Here is a 19,659-nt window from a genome sequence, read left to right as displayed (position 1 = left end):
TATTCAACAAACTTTTTTTGAGAGTCAACTATGTGCAAAGGGTTTTACTGGGACTGTGAATATGAAAATATATACATATAGACATACACACATACAGTCTAATGGGGGAGACAAAAAATTCACATAGGAAACTATGATTAGGGTTACAAAGGAGAGAACTCTTTGCCAGGAGCTTTCTCTAAGCCAAGCTGACAATTAAGGCAAAGAAGAGCATTCCAAGCAGAAAAAAAGAACATGGGCAAAGGCAGTGAAGGGCAAGGGAGAACAGTGTGCAAAAGGCACCTGAGGGACCAGGCTGGACCATGCTAGGCCTTGCACAGCCATGAATGACTTCTGTCCTCTGAACAAAGGGAAGCCACTGAAGGTTCTGCACAGGGAGAGCACAGGCCACATCATCCTGCCTGCAATACATATCATAAGAGCTGACCCTTGCCTGTCCAAAGTTCACAAGCTGATTATAACACTCTTAAACAAATACATGAAGTCCACTCTTAACACACGTACACACATGAGAAGAGCACATACAAGAAAATGAAAAGCTCTGTGGTACATATTAGAAGTATACAAAGGCCATTAACAGGCCTTTCACTGGATAGTTAGAAAAGAGTGTGGAGTAGGTCATCCAGGTCACATCAGCACAGCTTTCAAGGGCAAAGATTTATGAGATCGCCCAAAAATAGAATTGAAAAAAATACACAACCAAAATTTCAGTTCATATTAAGTTCTTAAAATTTAACTTGAAACTATTTTTCTGAATACTTTACTTGTAAATCTTTCAATCAGGAGAAAGGTTAATCAACTCTTTTCACTGATTCAAGTCCCCAGAAGATGGGAATGTAGATCTTATACATACAGCCCTATGACTTGAGAAACTCAGAAATGCATCTGAATGAGTGTCTTTTATCTTCCATCGTCTGCTTATCCACTGCAAATATTCAGGGAAGCCTAGAAACTAAATCACAAGTGATTAGGTTAATCCATAAACTGTCCATTCTACTCAAGAATAGAATTGAATTGATCTTAGCCATGCCCCTCTCCACTTTCAGGAGAATAATACTAGAGTTCCAGTGAAGGCAAAATTCATCAATCATTGGGGTCAAAAACAAGAGAGGCATTAAGACATTAAAGCCAAGGCATACTTTGTTGAATAATATATGTTCTGTTTAGTTGCACTAGATCAGGCAAAATTATAATGATAATAAAATATTAACAGAGATTAATCTCTGGATAGTGAATTTCAGTGTTTTAATGGTAATGAAAGTTTGTTTTTTTTTTTAAAACAATGTTTCCCTTATCTGATTACAAAATCGAGATATGATGATTGCAGGGTTTGGGGAAAATATAGAAAACTAGAAGAAAATGATAATAAATGGAGAAAATCAGGGAAAAACTGGGGTAGAACAATAATATATTTCCCTTTTGTGTAACTATTTAGAATTCAAGTACTTTCATGTATTCCCATGTAGGTCTCTTAACAGCCTCATGACAGAGGCGACAGAGGTATAATTATTTTCATTTTATAAGACTCAAGGAAATTCAGAGCCACTATGTGATCTGCCTAAGGGTACAAAGGCAGTAAGACAAGACCCATCAAAGAGGATTCTAGTCTCCTGATGGGTCAGGCATCTTCTCCAGCTCATGGCCATGGGATCAGCAAATGATACAGGTGTAGTTAACTGCAAGCACCTAAAATGAGCAGTACCTGCAAACATCGATCAAAAGCAAGAAAATGTGCAAAATAGAATTATATCATTAATACAAATATATGCTAGAGCACTACAACATCAAGTAAAGATAGGAAAATTTACATATCTTTAAGTTACCAAAAAGTGAAAAAGTGGGGGGAAGGGGGAATACACAACAAACCCATGGAGATGGAGAATCTCTTAATTAACTGCTTCCTTTTGGTGTGAATGCGAATGCAGAGAGAAATCAGCTATTTCCTACCTGGAAGAGAGTGAGTGGAGCCCACTGATAAAGACCAAAGCTCTTTCTGTCCCAAACAACTCTCCTCTCCCTCCCTTCCTGTCTCCCTACACACACGCTGTAGCATATGCCCGTGCGAACACACAGAGTATAATTTTAAGCTGATTTATTTATTGCCCCTTTCTTTCTGAAAAACAAGATATATGGCTAGGTAACCATATATGTTATCATCTGAACCGGAACACTTATAAGAGTGAAAGAGGTGACTATTCCTGATTATGCTAGGAAAAGAGGCATAAACCAAGAATGACTGGGCAAATGGGAACATGCGGTCTCCCAGTATCTGGATTCCTCCTCTCATGAAACAAGCATTGGGAGTACACCCTTACTGTTCAAAAAAACTGCTTGGTGTGTCCCATTTTATGCAATACTGGGTCTTAAGGAAATTCTACGTCAAGGGAAAGCCACCAGCATTTTGTAGACCAGTTTAATAAACACTCCTAATTAGTGAATGTCTTTTTACAATGCATAAGATCTTGTGGGATGTTTTTAAGTTATATGTGTTTTGCAAGTCGTCTGAAAAAAGTTTTAAGAAACCAGTTAAATTTATTTTTGCCAACTTCTTTAAAAATTGAAGTATCAAATAAAAGGAAAAAGCAATCTCTTAATCACTCGAAGGTATTTAAAATTCAAAGTTATTTGCTTTGGTAACCCAAAAGTACTGTTCTACACAGGAATGCCCAAATTATTTTCTGTGTAGATGCTGGAATCATCTAATAAATAAACTGCTGTCAGAATAGTTTTTTGGCTGATGCTGATGCTGTTAACAAGTTAACAAGCTCGAAGGAAAAAGTTCCCTCAAATAAGAAAAAGAAGAAAGAAACCTTACACGGTATTTGTATAAATGTACTGCTGGTAATAAAGTCTCAAAAACCAACCTTCCTATCTTGTGGTCATATTCCTATTCAAAATACCTCCTAAGAGACAACTCAGATTCAGAAAATCAAACAGAAATTGGAACTTGGAGCTATTTTTTTTCAACTAAGAGAATTTCATACAGGTACACATAAATACTGACATATAATCTAAGCCTACCATTCATTCAAGGGACATTTCAATGTCTACTATACACACACTGCACTGACACTATTAATAGTTGGCTGTCCTGGATTTAAAATTTACCAGTATTTTTTTTCACTCTAGCAGATTTATCTTTCAACTACAAAAAGGGACTTTTTATTTAAATACTCTGTGATTCTCACCCCAAAAAAACAAAACTAGAAATAGCTACTAAACAATAGCAAACTCAAAATGACCCTGTAACAGTATATGGCAGGGACTTCCCTGGTGGTCCAGTGGTTAAGACTCTGTGCTCCCAATGCAGGGGGGCCAGGTTCGATCCCTGGTCAGGGAACTAGATCCCGCATGCTGTAACTAAAAGCCCACATGCTGCAACGAAGATCCCGCATGCCACAACTAAGACCCAGTACAGCCAAATAAATAAATATTAAAAAGTAAATAAAGTGTTATTTAAAAGAACAGTATATAGCAGAATATTTTTACATTTATTTGCTAGCACTTCATATTCTGAGTTGTTTGATAGCCTAACTATTGCTCCCCTCTATAAAAGATGCTTAGAAATCTACAATCCTACACACTGCAATTTCTCATAAGAAACAATCCCTCATTTTCTCCAATTTTCACATTAAAGATGAGTTCCACAGTTGTGTTCTCAAGTTTGGAAAGGGCCATGAATCAGACAGGCCAGTGTCAGTCTTTACAACAACCCCTTGCAGAATGTCAGAAGGTCTACCCACCATCACTGAGAAAAATCCAGAGTATACTTATGAACTTGATTTACTATTATATCTTTTTTAAAAACGGTATGACGGTTCTAGATTGCCTGGGTAAGGCTTATTGAAAGAGTCAAGACATAGAATTTTCTAGATTAATTAATAAATAAGGCTTCTTGAAAGAGCCAGGTTCAAAGCTCAATTCTAAAAATTAAAAAGGCATATCAAAAATAAAGAGAAAACTAGTTGCTCCACAACTGTAAAGGATCAAAGAGGGGAACTGCAATTCAAGGAGTAAATTTTAAAAACTAGCCTTTTAGAGATGCAATAGCCAATGCATCCATAAAACCACCATAAGATGGCCATTATACACTGCATACATTACATTCTGAATTGTTACTATCTTTAACAGGAAGAATGGGGGGGGGAGTAAGTAAAAAAATACAGTTTTTGTAACATTAAATAAGCAGCCCAGTGAAATATAAATTCCGGAAGAGGGAGGAGGAAAGGGACCCTCTATATCTGAACATGGCTACTTGAATTTTTTGTGCTTTTCTGGCCTTAACCCACCACCACTTAGCCCATCTTTACCACCATTCCTTCCCAAGACCCCAACACTAACGCATATGCACGCAGGCGCACAGGCGTTCACACACAACACATACACACAGAGTTACAGCATTTAAAAAATACAAACCATATCCTTATGTGTCAAAAAATAAATTTCATACAAGAGCACAAGAACTCTGATGTCCCGTGATTTATCAAAATCAAAAGACAATGCCACTGCTAAGCTATGAGCTAATGCAAATTCAGACCTAATACATACACTGAATTTTGAATAAACTCAGTCACTGGCTCTTACATCACCAATTTTTTTTCTAACACATCTAAAATTATAAACTATGAAAACAAATTCTGGAAAATAAATGAGCATGAAAAATCATGGATGAAACTTAAATTACTGTTGAAACAAAATTTTTTTAAAAATCTGTCCATTTTAAAATAAAAGTATTTTCCCACAAATTGTTAAAATGAATAAAGAGTTTCAAAAAAAATTTTTCCCCATTGCAATAGTCCTTATTGAAAGCAAAAATGCAATACTATCCAATACTTTGGAATTTCCTGCTATTTAATGAAACAGCTTAGACAAAATGCCTTTTTAATAAGTTGCTAAGAGAGATCCACAAAAACTGCAAAGAAACTGCTCTGACAAGTTCCAATAAGGAACATCATTTGAGCACTTTGCTTATAAGACTTTAAACAGCACTAGTCAAACTACCATCTGGGCTTTGGTTTTAATCAAGCTTATTAGTTAAACTGGAGCTGACATCATTTACATGACTCACCTAAATGAAATCTAAATTACATTAAGGATCCATAAGATAGTCACTAACCTACTACCATCCAGTAGATTATAATGTTCTAAGCATCATATTAAATTATAAATATATATATATGTGTGCATATATATACACATACACACACACACACACCTATCTATAGAAACATACATAGATATATCAGTGGATCTATCTCCAAGCCACTTTTGGAAAATACACCTACCATAACCTCTAACTGCAGAAAGACACCACGTGGTATAATTAATACACTGTGATATAGTTCAATGTACTCTATCCCCAAGACATTCTGATTATATTCCCTAATGAAATTTTTGTTTTCACTCTAAGAAACAAAATATTCTTGGATCAGCAAGAGTAAGTTGCCCAACTTGTTCTTATCCACAATGGAAGCATCTCATTTTAAGATGTAAAAATTTAAATTAACTCTGAAACATCTGCCTTCTCTAAGCCATTAGACCAGCAAGTCACCTTTCACTAAATCCCTCACCTTAAGCTTTATTTCAAAAAAGTGAATGCAGCAAAATTCATCCAATAACTACCTTAAAGACAAAGTGAAAAAAAAATCAATTTGATTCTATTTCTAGTTATTTTGGCCAATTATTTTGTTACCTTAAGAAGCGCATCACATCAACGCACTAGCTAAATGTTATCCTGACATTCAGCAGATCTAAGTACATTACACCACAATTCATTGAGTAAGCGAATAATAATCATCATCCCTGTTTCTATTCATATTCAGTGTGGTCCATGGTACACTGAAAATCATCCCTAACATACCCTCAGCTTTTCTATGTACCACTATGGAAAGAATATAAATACTGTTCTTCTTACCAAAGTCCCTTCCAAACATACTACAGATTCACACTGTGACATTCTTTTCACTTCTTTCCAAAATTATACAAGAACAAATACAACATATTTTTCATTCTGAGTACAACTGATAATCAAGTAAAGTTTTAAATTCACATGTGCATCCAAAAGTTTAAAACTCAGTTTGCAAATACAACCCACATAATACTGGTTCTAGGGTATATAGAATCTAGACCCAGATACTGCTATTTCAACCAAAACCCACCTATACTCCCTACTAGAATAAATAGTAAGCTTTTTATTTGCTAAACATGTTCTTACAGCATTAACCAAACCTAAACACACACAACTATGTTAGCAAAGAGAACACTGACAACTGTAGAAAAAAACAGTACATGTGTTTTTTTTAAATGTCTAATGACACCTATAATTATATAAACCAATTTAGACTCTACAACTTCAACAGGAATGGCAATTTTAAAGATGCCCAAGGCATTTTAAATTAATCAGGCAAATCTCACAGCTCTTGGTGCCACCACAAAACCAAAATTATTGATCAGGATATATGTCTGACCTGATAAGGCAATTCTTAAATCTTTCTCCTACCTAAAATAGTTATCACAGTACGATGACTACTATCAAAAATCAATCCTTTCTTAAAAAAAAAGCACATCCCATTTCGAAAAAGTAGAGGTAAGTAGAATATCATAACACAGAATACATACAAAAATTAGTTCAGTTTAATAACTGAAAAGTTAAGTTTTTGACATTTGCCAAGCAGTCCCACAACGTGCTGGCCCTATGCCATCATGGCCTAGTGCCAGCCTGATGGAGGGCCAGGCTAAAAATAGCAGCCAAGCAGCAGCTGGAACACATAGGTCCTTGTGACCTCAGTTTTATTTCCCTAAATCAAGGGAGGTTGAAGGGAAGGGGACAGTGGCTGGGAAAGAAAGGTAATGGAACACACTCTCTTGGTTGGTATTTCCTACCTCTTCCGATTTCTTGCCTTTCTCCCTACCACTCTCTACTATTCCTCACTCCCCCGCTCCATTCCCCCATGCCCAAGAAAGGAAGGGGAAAAGCATGGGCATTAGAGAAGGAGGGAAAAGAAGAAAGATACTTGAGCTCTGAGGCAGGTTAGGTTCAGAGGCTCCCTTCACTCCTACTCTCAAGTCTCACTTGATTCTGCCATCATCACAAAGCAGCCATTGGTCATTTCAGTCCTCAGCTTTACCATGGTCTAGAGAAAATATAAGACAAAAATTACAAGGTGATAATTGTAGGAGAGAAGCAAGAAAGAACTAGAATATGGTGTCAGGAGTTCAAAATCCTAAGTGCTAAGGAAACTTGAATGCTTTAAAAAAACAAAGTCCGGGACCTTCCCTGGAGGTCCAGTGGTTGGGACTCAGTGTTTTCACTGCTGAAGGCCCAGGTTAAATCCCGCCGCATGGACAAAAAAAAATTAAAAATTAAAAAATTAAATTAAAAAAAAAAGTCCTAAAGAAATAAGGTAAACTTATTTTTTTAAAAAGTCCTCTCTCACATACATCTGATTATAAACTTCTGGTATTTGTGTTTTAGCAGTTTATTTTACGACAAATATTTATAAAAATCATGACCATCTTCTTTGTAGAAATGAGTTAATATAAAGCAGTAGCAGGAACAAAGGTTCAACGTAACCAAATACTACAGTGCTACATTCAACTTCTGCCAGCCTTTACCAAAAGACCAACAGTGGGCTTCCCTGGTGGCGTAGTGGTTGAGAATCTGCCTGCCAATGCAGGAGACACGGGTTCGAGCCCTGGTCTGGGAAGATCCCACATCCCACATGCCACGGAGTGACTAGGCCCGTGAGCCACAACTGCTGAGCCTGCACGTCTGGAGCCTGTGCTCCGCAACAAGAGAGGCCGCGACAGTGAAAGGCCCGCGCACCACGATGAAGAGTGGCCCCCACTTGCTGCAACTAGAGAAAGCCCTCGCACAGAAACGAAGACCCAACACAGCCATAAATAAATAAATAAATAAGATTTTAAAAAAAAAAAAAAAAAAAAAAGACCAACAGTAACACCAGAAGAGGCTCCAGGCTCTGCCATTTACAGTGAAATGATAAAATACCTATACTTCATTTATAAAAATACTGATCACTGTCAGCAAATATTTAACAGCTACAACATGGCACATGCAGCATTCTAAATTGTACTAACGTAATTAAGAGAATTTAAATCTTGCTTCTGTGGACTCATTCTATGTACTATCTTCTTATGCATATTTTCCATATAATACCTTCTAACATTAGAGATCTGACACCAATTAACAATGAAAAATGCTTTAAATAAACAGACTGTTAAATAACGAAGGACCAGGCAGTGAGTCACCTGAACTTTAACCACATTAATTCACTAAATGAGCTTCCAATTTATCTGATCAGCTTTTTCAGTTAGTAAGAGTTTAGATGTACTGACAGGTTCTACTGCATCCTTCCAATTAACATCCTTCCAATTACCTATCTCTTTCAAAGAAAATTAAATCTTTTTATCAGCACAAGAAATAGTATAATTTTCAATCATAACATTCAAAAAGTTATACAAGATAAATATATATATGCGACATATATATTGCAATTAGATCTAACATGCAAGTTATTCCTCTTTCAAAAGTTAAAAATGTCTGATGAATGATGATCAAAATCACCCCACACAACCATCTTCCAAAGCTGAAATTCGTTCAAAAAGGCACTTTTTTTAACTTTTTGTTTTATATTGGAGTATAGCCGATTGACAATGTCGTGATAGTTTCAGGTGCACAGCAAAGCGACTCAGCCATACATATACATGTATCCATTCTCCCCCAGACTCCCCTCCCATCCAGGCTGCTACATAACATTGAGCAGAGTTCCCTGTGCTATACAGTAGGTCCCACAAAAGGTATTTTTAAAGTGCAGTTTTTCAAATCAAATTTTTAAAATACATGTTAAAAATCATAGCTCTGATCACAATTTAAAATTCTGGCTACTGTGAAAAATCACCCTAAAAAGTACCAAGAGACTATAAACATGACGATGAACTTTCTAGAACAGTTAACGATGACACATCACAAGTAATATTATTTAGGAGGTAAGAGTACCAGCCCAGAGAGGCTGTGTCTGGCTCCGTAATTTACCAGCCTGTGTGACCTTGGGCAAAAGTTACTTGCGCTTTTTCCCTATGCTTCAGTTTTCTCATCTGTGAAATGAAAATAATAAAAGTACCTAACTCATAGGGCCGTTAAGAAATATAAAGTACTTGGAGCAGTATCTGGCACATGGTTAAGTGCTCTGAAAGTGTTGACTGGAAATGTTGTTGCAGCAGTATTAAGAGGCTCACTGTAAATCACGCTCAGCACAATAAAGAAAAGCCCGAAATAACACAAGGTCTTTATAAAGAGATGTTAATAAAGCTTTGAGGCCACATCAATTACGTGAAAGAAGTGTACCTAAGGGTTATGTATATAGTACTAGTTACTAGCGATGAGGGTGGGGGTGACACTGACAGAAACACTGAAAAACGTACAAAAACAGGTCAAACACAGACACCACTGAATAAGTTTTCATATACATACTAAGTTCAGAACAGACAAATTTCTTACTGGGTATTGACTTCTATCGTCCTGTGTATGTAGTATTTTCACCTTCTGGTAAATTCTGTATTACAAGGAGGTATGCATACAGTCATGTGTACTCACACCAACTGTAATATAGTTTCATACAGCTAGCAATCATAACTAACTTTTCCTGAACTTTAATCTCATCAGAGAACATCTCTACAGTTTCCAAATGTCTACAAATGTTTTATACTAGCATGTACTAAGCATGCCAGAATCACTGCTTAACTGAAGCCATTAGAATCTGGCCTGAAACTAAAATGTTATCTAGAAATACTTTTATAACATTCAATGAAATGTTAGCCAAATAATCTCTCCAACAGCATAGTCAATTTACATTCACTATATGCTTGTTCTGATTTCTGAGATTTTCTGAAGTTTACCAAACATTCCCAGCAAACTAGGAGGCAGCCTGAGTAGTGGAAAAACAGACTCCACGTTTAACTTTGCTATTTACTATGCCTCTCTGCACAAATTACTCAACATGACTGGGCCTCAGTTTCCTCATGAGCAAAATGGGAGAAGCTGGAATCGATCTCTACAAATATTCAGAGCTCTACAGGTAGATAATAACTATCATGCAAGAGTATTGTGTAAAAACAGAATCTCATCCGTTCGCATATTTAAGAAGAAACAGAAGAGTACACCTGTACACAGAGGTCACTAAAATATGCTTGGGGTAATGATACTCAAATGATACGGAGGTTCATCTGTCTCCTTTTCTCTCACTTGGGAACATCAAATTTGTTACAAATAAATACATAAATAAATATATGTAACATATGCTGACAAAAAACTAATTATCACTAAAGAATTCCACAAATATAAAACACTTAGCATACCCTTTTCCAACAGACTTCACTTACTATCAGCTGAAGGTCAATCTTTAAGTTCAAAATGAAAAGCAGATTTTGCACTGCATTCTCTCCAAAGCTTGCTTTGGCTACCTTTTCTAGATCAAAAAAATAAAGGAAGCATCCTATTTTTAAAGAATTGAAAACCATGTACAAAGCAAATTCTTAGCAGAACACATGGCACTGAAAGCAAGAAGTGGAAAGACACTCAGATTTTTCAAACAAATCTAATACACTTTATTTTTGAGACTCTGGCTAGGATTGAGAAACAAGTCTCTTTCCATGGGACAAGACTATGTAACATATTTCTCCAAATTACCACTTGGTACTGATTTCTCAGAAAGAGATGAGTCTTTCCATTCATTATAAGGAGGAAATAGCTCATGTTTTCTAATTTACAGTAATCCCCAAATGTTTACATACATAAAAAAATTAATAAACCAAGAAAATTAGATTACATTTTTATCGGGAGAAAGCATGATTTTTCAAACTAAATAATAGTAATTTGAAAGGTAACTGAAAATGGTTTTGTGGGCTCCATATAGTTTATTACCATTTAAAAAATAGTTGCCTATAATCTGCTTTGTTTCTAAGATGTTGATACTTACCTATAATCTGCTTTCTCTTGTAGGATATTTGTCCTCTTAAATATAACAGGTGAAGGTCAACAGCAGTTCAAGTTTAATGATGGCCCCTATAAAAATTTCTAACACGAGTTTGTCTTGTCATATGTATACATAAGTTTCTTAAAATAAAGGTACCAAATTCATTTTGCATCACTGAAGAAAACCGATTTTCTAACACAAAAATATAAAGCACGTAAGCATTTGGAATTAGTACAGACCCGTTCGTATAATTTTTAAAAGGGACAGCTTTCTTAAACGAAAGCATCAGTCATTCCTCCATTGCCATCCTGTTCACTGAACATATTACTAGCTAAAATCACACATTCTTAAGTAAACTCTTAATATGATTGTGAGTAAAAAAGACATGCTGCCCTGCATCTTTCCAGACCAAACATTTAGAGTTGGAACTGATAGTAACTGATTACCCATTGTGAAAAGAAAAGAAGCCAAGGATAAACAGATAAACATCTTAACAGTTGGCCAGGACATACTTAAGACAACACTGACTTCAATTGTTCAATTAATTGCAATAATTGTTCTTTAGACAACACATTCCACGGAATTCTGATCTTTTAAGAAGGAAAGGTATCCGAGTCTCTCATCTGCAAAAAGGATGAAACTCAATGCACAGTTAAAATAATGTGGGTGGCCTTTTCCTCCTCAATCCCAGGGTGTACTCAGAATACAAGTGTGTAGGGCAGGAAATTAAAGACTGAAGCAAGAGTAGAAATAATTTGCTTAATTCAAATCTGCAATTCCACCTTCCAGTATTGTTGAAATCTTTTGGCTACGAAAAGTATTCTGTCTCCCAAACACTTCAGATTTCTTCATTGGACCAATACTAACCATTGGAGAACCAAGTATCATAAAAAATTCCAAGATTGCTTCACCTAAAATTGAAACTCCCTCAGAACAATGCTGAGCACATCTGAGATGCTCCATACTTTGAAAAATCAATTGTAAGCAAAGCAAACATCTCAACTCAGATAGAACCACAATAAAAAAACATATGCAACTAGTTTCAAATTTTTTTCCTTTTGTGTAATTTTTCATTAACCAAAAGACAGAACAAGCATAGGGCTCTGATTCAAATTTGTTCTATATCATTACCTTAATCTCAAAATTACATTCAATTAACTATATTATCATCAATAAACAAAACACCTAACTCTCAAAGTGCATTTAGAATCACATCTTTATACAATAATCTCTGGTCTGTAAAGAAAATCAAAATACTCAAAGGCCAACAAATTAGCCTTAAGTTAGCTGATTAAAATTTTAACCATCTTAAATCTAATAATGATCCCCTTTTACTGCTTTGCTGCCCCCTAAATCATGAAATTTTAAGTAACAAATCTGAAAAGACCATAAGAATGTTTAACAAAGTGTAAACAGAATTTCTCTCCCAAAAGGAACCAGAAAAAAAACCAAAAAATCTAGCTCCTTCCTTCTCCTACAAAAGACTAGTTTCTAGTTTTGTTTAGACATTTCTTGCTTTTAAATGATTGTTTAGTCACAAATAAGGAAATGGTGTTTCAAAAAACAAAAATTGAGTGTACACCAGTTCTTCAGAAAGGAGACACACACACACACACACACACACACACACACACCCCAAAACAAAAAATAATGCATTAATTAAAAACACAGGGATAGGGGCTTCCCTGGTGGCGCAGTGGTTGAGAGTCTGCCTGCCAATGCAGGGGACACGGGTTTGAGCCCTGGTCTGGGAAGATCCCACATGCCGCGGAGCAACTGGGCCTGTGAGCCACAATTACTGAGCCTGCGCGTCTGGAGCCTGTGCTCCGCAATAAGAGAGGCCGGGATAGTGAGAGGCCCACGCACCGCGATGAAGAGTGGCCCCCACTTGCCGCAACTAGAGAAAGCCCTCGCACAGAAACGAAGACCCAACACAGCCATAAATAAATAAATAAATAAATAAAAATTAAAAAAAAAAAAATTCAAGGCTGATTTCAAAAAAAAAAAAAAAACACAAGGATAACTATCTTAAGACTTATTACAAAAGTATATGCTGCTAGTTTTAAGAAAAATCCAACCATAATAACAATGAAAAGTAAAATTCCCCCTAAAACCTTGCCCATTCATTTGACTGCCCTCCTCCAAAGATACTCATTATTCAATGGTTGCTTGTGTACCCTTTCCACATTTTTATACACCTATATGCAAGTCCATCTTTTTTGTTTTAAACAGAAATTGCAGCATACTACATGAACAGATGAGTTGTTTTTGTTTTTTTTCGCTTAAAATTTTCTTGTTTGTATTTTATTTTTTAACATCTTTATTGTAGTATAATTGCTCTACAATGGTGTGTTAGTTTCTGCTTTCTAACAAAGTGAATCAGCTATACATATACATATATCCCCATATCTCCTCCCTCTTGCGTCTCCCTCCCACCCTCTCTATCCCACCCCTCTAGGTGGACACAAAGCACCGAGCTGATCTCCCTGAGCTGATCTCCCTGTGCTATGCAGCTGCTTCCCTCTAGCTATCTATTTTACATTTGGTAGTATATATAAGTCCATGTCACACTCTCACTTCGTCCCAGCTTACCGTTTCCCTCCCCGTGTACTCAAGTCCATTCTCTACGTCTGCATCTTTATTCCTGTCCTGCCCCTAGGTTCTTCAGAACCTTTTTTTTTTTTAGATGCCATATATATGTGTTAGCATACAGTATTTGTTTTTCTCTTTCTGACTTAATTCACTCTGTATGACAGACTCTAGATCCATCCACCTCATTACAAATAACTCAATTTCGTTTCTTTTTATGACTGAGTAATATTCCATTGTATACGTGTGCCACATCTTCTTTATCCATTCATCTGTCGATGGACACTGAGGTTGCTTCCATGTCCTGGCTATCGTAAGTAGAGCTGCAATGAACATTTTGGTACATGACTCTTTTTGAATTATAGTTTTCTCAGGGTATATGCCCAGTAGTGGGATTGCTGGGTCGTATGGTAGTTCTATTTTTAGTTTTTGAAGGAACCTCCATACTGTGCTCCATAGTGGCTGTATCAATTTACATTCCCACCAACAGTGCAAGAGGGTTCCCTTTTCTCCACACTCTCTCCAGCATTTACTGTTTGTAGATTTTTTGATGATGGCCATTCTGACTGATGTGAGGTGATACCTCACTGTAGTTTTGATTTGCATTTCTCTAATGATTAGTGATGTTGAGCATCCTTTCATGTGTTTGTTGGCAATCTGTATATCTTCTTTGGAGAAATGTCTATTTAGGTCTTCTGCCCATTTTTGGACTGGGTTGTTTGTTTTTTTGATACTGAGCTGCATGAGCTGCTTGTAAATTTTGGAGATTAATCCTTTGTCAGTTGCTTCATTTGCAAATATTTTCTCCCATTCTGAGGGTTGTCTTTTCCTCTTGTTTATGGTTTCCTTTGCTGTGCAAAAGCTTTTAAGTTTCATTAGGTCCCATTTGTTTATTTTTGCCTTTATTTCCACTTCTCTAGGAGGTGGGTCTAAAAGGATCTTGCTGTGATTTATGTCATAGAATGTTCTGCCTATGTTTTCCTCTAAGAGTCTGATAGTGTCTGGCCTTACATTTAGGTTTTTAATCCATTTTGAGTTTATTTTTGTGTATGGTGTTAAGGAGTGTTCTAATTTCATTCTTTTACATGTAGTTGTTCAGTTTTCCAAGCACCACTTACTGAAGAGGCTGTCTTTTCTCCATTGCATATTCTTGCCTCCTTTATCAAAAATAAGGTGACCATATGTGCATGGGTTTATCTCTGGACTTTCTATCCTGTTCCATTGATCTATATTTCTGTTTTTGTGCCAGTACCATACTGTCTTGATTACTGTAGCTTTGTAGTATAGAGTTGACTTGTTTTTAAATGAAATATGCTGGTCACCTCTTCTTGTCAGTATATAAAAATCTACTTTGTTTTTTCATGGTTGTATAGTATTCCATTGAGTACTACTTGGCCACTTCCCTTCTGATAGAAATTTAGCTTGATTCCAGCTTTTTGGTATTGCAAACCATACTGCAATGAGCATCGCTCACTGTAATGAACATCACCGTGCACTAATATCATTATATCTATGGAATAAATTCCTAGAAATGACACAAAAAGATTGTGCCAAACATCAGGGGAGGCAGCATCCCATTCTCCCACCTCCTCAATCAATTCTGGGTAATGTCTACCCGTGTGCCAAGTGGAGATAAATACATTTATTAATAATTTGCACTTCTTTGTGAAATGTGTTCTCCATTTTTCTACCAGGTTATTCATTTCTCTTTTTTCCCCCATTTTTAGGAATTATCTGCCAGCCTTTGGTCAAACATGTGGCAAATATTTGCTCCAGTTAGTTGCTTAACTTGGTTCATCATGTTTTCAATCCTACAGAAACTTAGATTTTTTTTAAATCAGTTAACTTATATCTTTCTCTTCCTTAACAATTCAAGTTTCAGGTCCCATTAGGGATGCTCTCTCCCAGGCAAAATTTTTGGGAAAATTTATGTGACTTCTAAATCATTACTGGAATATTGTCAATAATATTTACAAACAAGCACCTTCAGCAATAGCTCCCACCCAATATATCATTAGTTAACAATAATAAGCCAACAACACTTCCTCCAAAACTTCCCATAATCAACTGACGAACAGCTCTGTACCAATTAAATATTGCTTACAACTCCTACATCAAAGGTTTAATTTTTTTTCCTTTAAATTTCTTCTTCTTAAAATCTAGGAGTTGAAAAATAACTATGCAAGTATGTTTCATTTCCGGGAAATCCCAATTCTCTGTCCCTCAATCCTTAAATAATCTTCAACATTGTAAGTGTAAAATAAAGTCCAACAACTAGATTGTATTGTATCTACAATTTAGTCATCTCTACAAAAGTCAAAGAATACTTCCTGTACAAACAAACTTGTAATTTTGCAATACCAGAAAATTGCTTATGATGCTATCAACACAGCATTCTGTTCTTTTCCATTTCAGGTTATGAAGTGAAAGGGTTCTACCTCAAATCACAAAAACATAAAATAAGCTTCATGTTAGTTCCAATTCAAACCACCACTTAGAGCTAAATTAGATGGTTAATCTAGCCACTCTCTCTGTTCTTCTTTAAGAAAAAAAAATCTCGGTCATAAGTTTTCTATCTCACAGTGCCAGCTGCCAGGCATTTAACAGCCTTCCATCTCTAAACTGACTGGCACAACAAGTAATACAACTTGGAAGTTAAGGAAATTGGCAGAACTCAGAAGGGAAAAAAGAATATTTTCCACAATTTGTACAGCACTTGTTTAGCACGTATGTTAAGTGTTTCCAAAGGGGTGGTCAACTCTTCAAACTATATAAGAAGCATCTACTTCACATCAACCACTGCCAGCTCCATTCAGTGGCCTCCTTCTCCTCCCGGGACTATTCAGAAAGTTACTATTTTCTTTTACAACTCACCCCGGCCTCTTCACCAATGAAAGCAGGCAAAGCCCACGCTGTGTGTCTGTCTCCTAGAGAAGATTGCATCTTTTATTTATCGTCCCTTGGCTTTATTTTCACAGTGAATTCCTGGCTTAAATGCAATCAGCCAAGAAACCCTCCCTATGTGCTCTCCTGTCATTCCTCATTGCTTGCAAGCAGAGTCAAGCACAGAAGGGGGAAAAAAAAAAACTCAGCATTGCCAGCCAAGCCATAAAAACTCACAAACTAGTTATACTGAGAAACCATGGATGTGCTTCAATCCATTTCAACCAGGCAGGAAACAAGGGGTGGGGGGGGGGGGGCGGTAATAACTTGAAAGGCTGTTAATTAGATTTTTTTTAAAGGATGGATGGCCTCAGAAGTTAAACCCCCCTCTAGACATAAGGAAAGGGGTATCTAACCTAGAAAAAGGCAACACTGGGGGCTGCCTTTACAAATAAATGACCATGCAGAAAATCACGTTTGCAGATTGCATCAGAATTCAAAGTAACCAGATAGGATTAAAACAAATCTTTAAGTCTCTCTTGGGGCCCCACCCAGCCCCCCCACCCGACTCCCAAAGAGAAGGATAAAAGGAACTGACTACGGAAAGAGAAGATTAAATTAAAAATCAGAGGCAGTGATGCTTCCAAACCTCTCCCCATTCATTAGGAACCGTGCTCACCACCACAGTTTAAATAGACAGCAATATGAGAAGGGGGGTAGAAAATACGTCGTTTTGCAATCAGGAGAAAAATACGGGGAAAGGGGAGTTTCACTATAGCATTGTTCTTTTCCGTGCAGCTCAAACATCCCCAGCGCTACAGCTGAAAAAAATATCTGACCAGAAAAACACACTGAAGGGTGGGGGGAGGGGGAGGACAGGGAAAGCTTTTAAAATTCGGTATTTGAGAAAACTCTCATGGTCTGTCAGAAAAAGAAGGGCTGTGCAGCTTTAAACCACAAGTCCTATTCTCACCTTTGTCAAATATCTTCTACTTTACAAGCCCCGAAAAGAAATAAAGAGACTCTTTTGTTTGGTTTCCCCTTTTCGGAGGGTGACAGAAAACTGAAAGGGGCACAAATAAACCTGAAAATGAGAACAAAGTGCGGGGTCGTGCCCGGCTGCCAGGCGGTCACGCAGGGAGGGACGCGGGAGCGGCCGCGGAGCCCCTTCGCCTCACGCTCCTGCAGGCGCCGGCCGAGAGCGCCAAGCCCGTCACCGCTCCCCGCGAATCGCACAGAGCACGACCCCCGGTCCCTCGGGCTCAAACCGAACTCAGGCGGCAGAAGCCCCGGGCACGCCGCGGCGCCCCGGAACGGGGAAGAGCCAGCCGCCCCCGGCCCGGCTCGCGCCCTTTAATTAGGGGGCGTCCTCGCGAGGAGAGCTCCCTCAGGATATGGGTCCAGCTCGCCGCCCACCATCCGCGCGGCCCCGAGACAGAGAGGCGCGGAGGAAAGGACATTTAAATCCCGGGGCGGCCGGCGGAGCTCGCCCGGGCCAGTCCAGACGCCGCAGCGACGCCCGGAGCTCCGCGGCCGCCAGCCCGTCGAAGCCAGGAGAAGAGAGGCAGCCGAGTGGCATTAAAATGTATTTCCCTCCCTCAAATGGAAGGGGCGGGGGTTGGGGAGGGGGAGGAAGAGGAGAAAGAAAGACGAGCGAGCGACAGACAAGGGGAGACAGGAGGGAGAGCGCAGAGCGCGGCCCGGCCGCCGTTTCGGCCCCGGCCGGCATTGTCTGTGCGGCCCGCGCTCCCTCCCCCGCCCCGCACGGCCCCGCCACAGACACCCTCCGCCGGAGCCCGGCCGTCAGCCCGCGCCTTTGTCCACATTCACCCCCCAAAACAGGCGAGCAGCCCTCCAGGACGTGCTCCCCGGAAGAAGGGCGGGGAATCGAGCGGGCCGGGGGCACCCGACACCCACCCCGCGGACCCCGCGGAGGGGCGCGTCCTGCTGATTCATTTCCCCCTCGCGCTGGCCCGTCCGGGGAGACAGGGGGCGGGGGGAGGCGGGGAGGGGCGGGGAGGAAATGGGCGCTCCGCTCGGGAGGACTATCCGGGACGGTGAGGGCACCGGGCGGGGGCGGGGTGCGGGCGCGCGCTGGGCTGAGGGGCTGCCGGGAGGGGAGGGGAGCGGGCGGGCGCCCCCCCGAGGGACTGACGGACGGACAGACAGCCCCGCGACTGCCCCGTGACTCACCGACTTGCAGGACGTTGTCGACGCAGCCGCTCTCCAGCAGCGCGATGCCCCGGCGGAAGGGCAGCCGTGTCTCGTCTCCGCCGTCCACCGACCCGGCGGCCCCCGCCGACGGGGCCCCGGCCCCAGCGGCGGCGGCGGCGGCGGCGGCAGCGGCGGCGGCGGCCGAGGTGGCGACCGGCGAGGACGAGGAGCCGCCGCCGCCTGCGCCGCCCGCGCCGCCGCCCGCGCCGCCGGGGCCGCTGCTGTCTTCGCCGGGGCCGCCCGCGGCGCCGCCGCCGGTGTTGAAGGACGAGTACATGCAGATCTCCCGCTCGCTGCGGGGGAAGGACCAGTAGACGATGCGGCGCTGCACCGGCTCCGGGATGCGCTCGAAGCGCTCCTCCACGCGCTGGAACGGCCACTTCTCAGCCACCTTGCGCGCCGCGATGTCCAGCAGCGACTCGGGGCTCTGGGTCTTGCCCGGCGGCAGCAACCCCAGCGCTGCGCCGCCCCCGCACGCCGCCGCCGCCGCGCCGCCCGCCCGCGGGCCCGGCCGACAGGCAGAGCTGTAACCGCCACCCGCTCCTCCGCCGCCGCTGCTGGCCCCGCCGCCGCCGCCGCCGCCGCCGCCGCCGCCCGGCCGGCAGCAGAGCCGTTTCGCGGGAGGAGGCTGCTGTCCGCGCTCCGCCATGACCGCGCCGCTTCTAACCCGACAGCGGAAGTGCCAGGACCCTATAAACGGCACAAGGAAGCGCGACACGCACACGCCGCCGCGACGCCACGCTGCCATCTAGGGCCCGCCGCTCCTTGTACGGGCACAAGAGGTGGGGCCCTCACCGTGACGTCGAGGCTGAGGCGGGGCCCCGATAGGGGAACCTAGGGCCAAGGGCGGGACCTATGCAAATCGCTGGGCTGAAACATAAATAGAGCGCTCAGCGGACACGGGGGTAGCGGGGGCGCTGGGGTTGGGTGCCCGAAGGGTTGTGAGAATGTCAGACTGCTGTGACGCGGGGGGCGGGGCTCA

At 40.7% G+C, this 19,659-nt stretch overlaps 1 protein-coding gene across 1 annotated transcript in view; it reads right to left on the bottom strand.

Moving 5' to 3' along the window:
• The window catches only part of ZSWIM6 (zinc finger SWIM-type containing 6), a 200,342-nt gene extending 180,685 nt beyond the window's left edge, over window positions 1-19,657 (bottom strand). Inside the window, exon 1 of the mRNA XM_036848198.1 lies at window positions 18,657-19,657. Within this exon, the coding sequence (XP_036704093.1) occupies window positions 18,657-19,425 (769 nt within the window). The 5' untranslated portion in view covers window positions 19,426-19,657. The remainder of the gene's footprint in view (window positions 1-18,656) is intronic.
• Between the last annotated feature and the right edge of the window lie 2 nt (window positions 19,658-19,659).

This window comes from Balaenoptera musculus, chromosome 3 (assembly GCF_009873245.2).
Source record: "Balaenoptera musculus isolate JJ_BM4_2016_0621 chromosome 3, mBalMus1.pri.v3, whole genome shotgun sequence".
Lineage (NCBI taxonomy): Eukaryota > Metazoa > Chordata > Mammalia > Artiodactyla > Balaenopteridae > Balaenoptera > Balaenoptera musculus.
The sequence above is the reverse complement of the archived record's forward strand: the minus strand, read 5'-3'. Positions and strand labels throughout refer to the sequence as shown.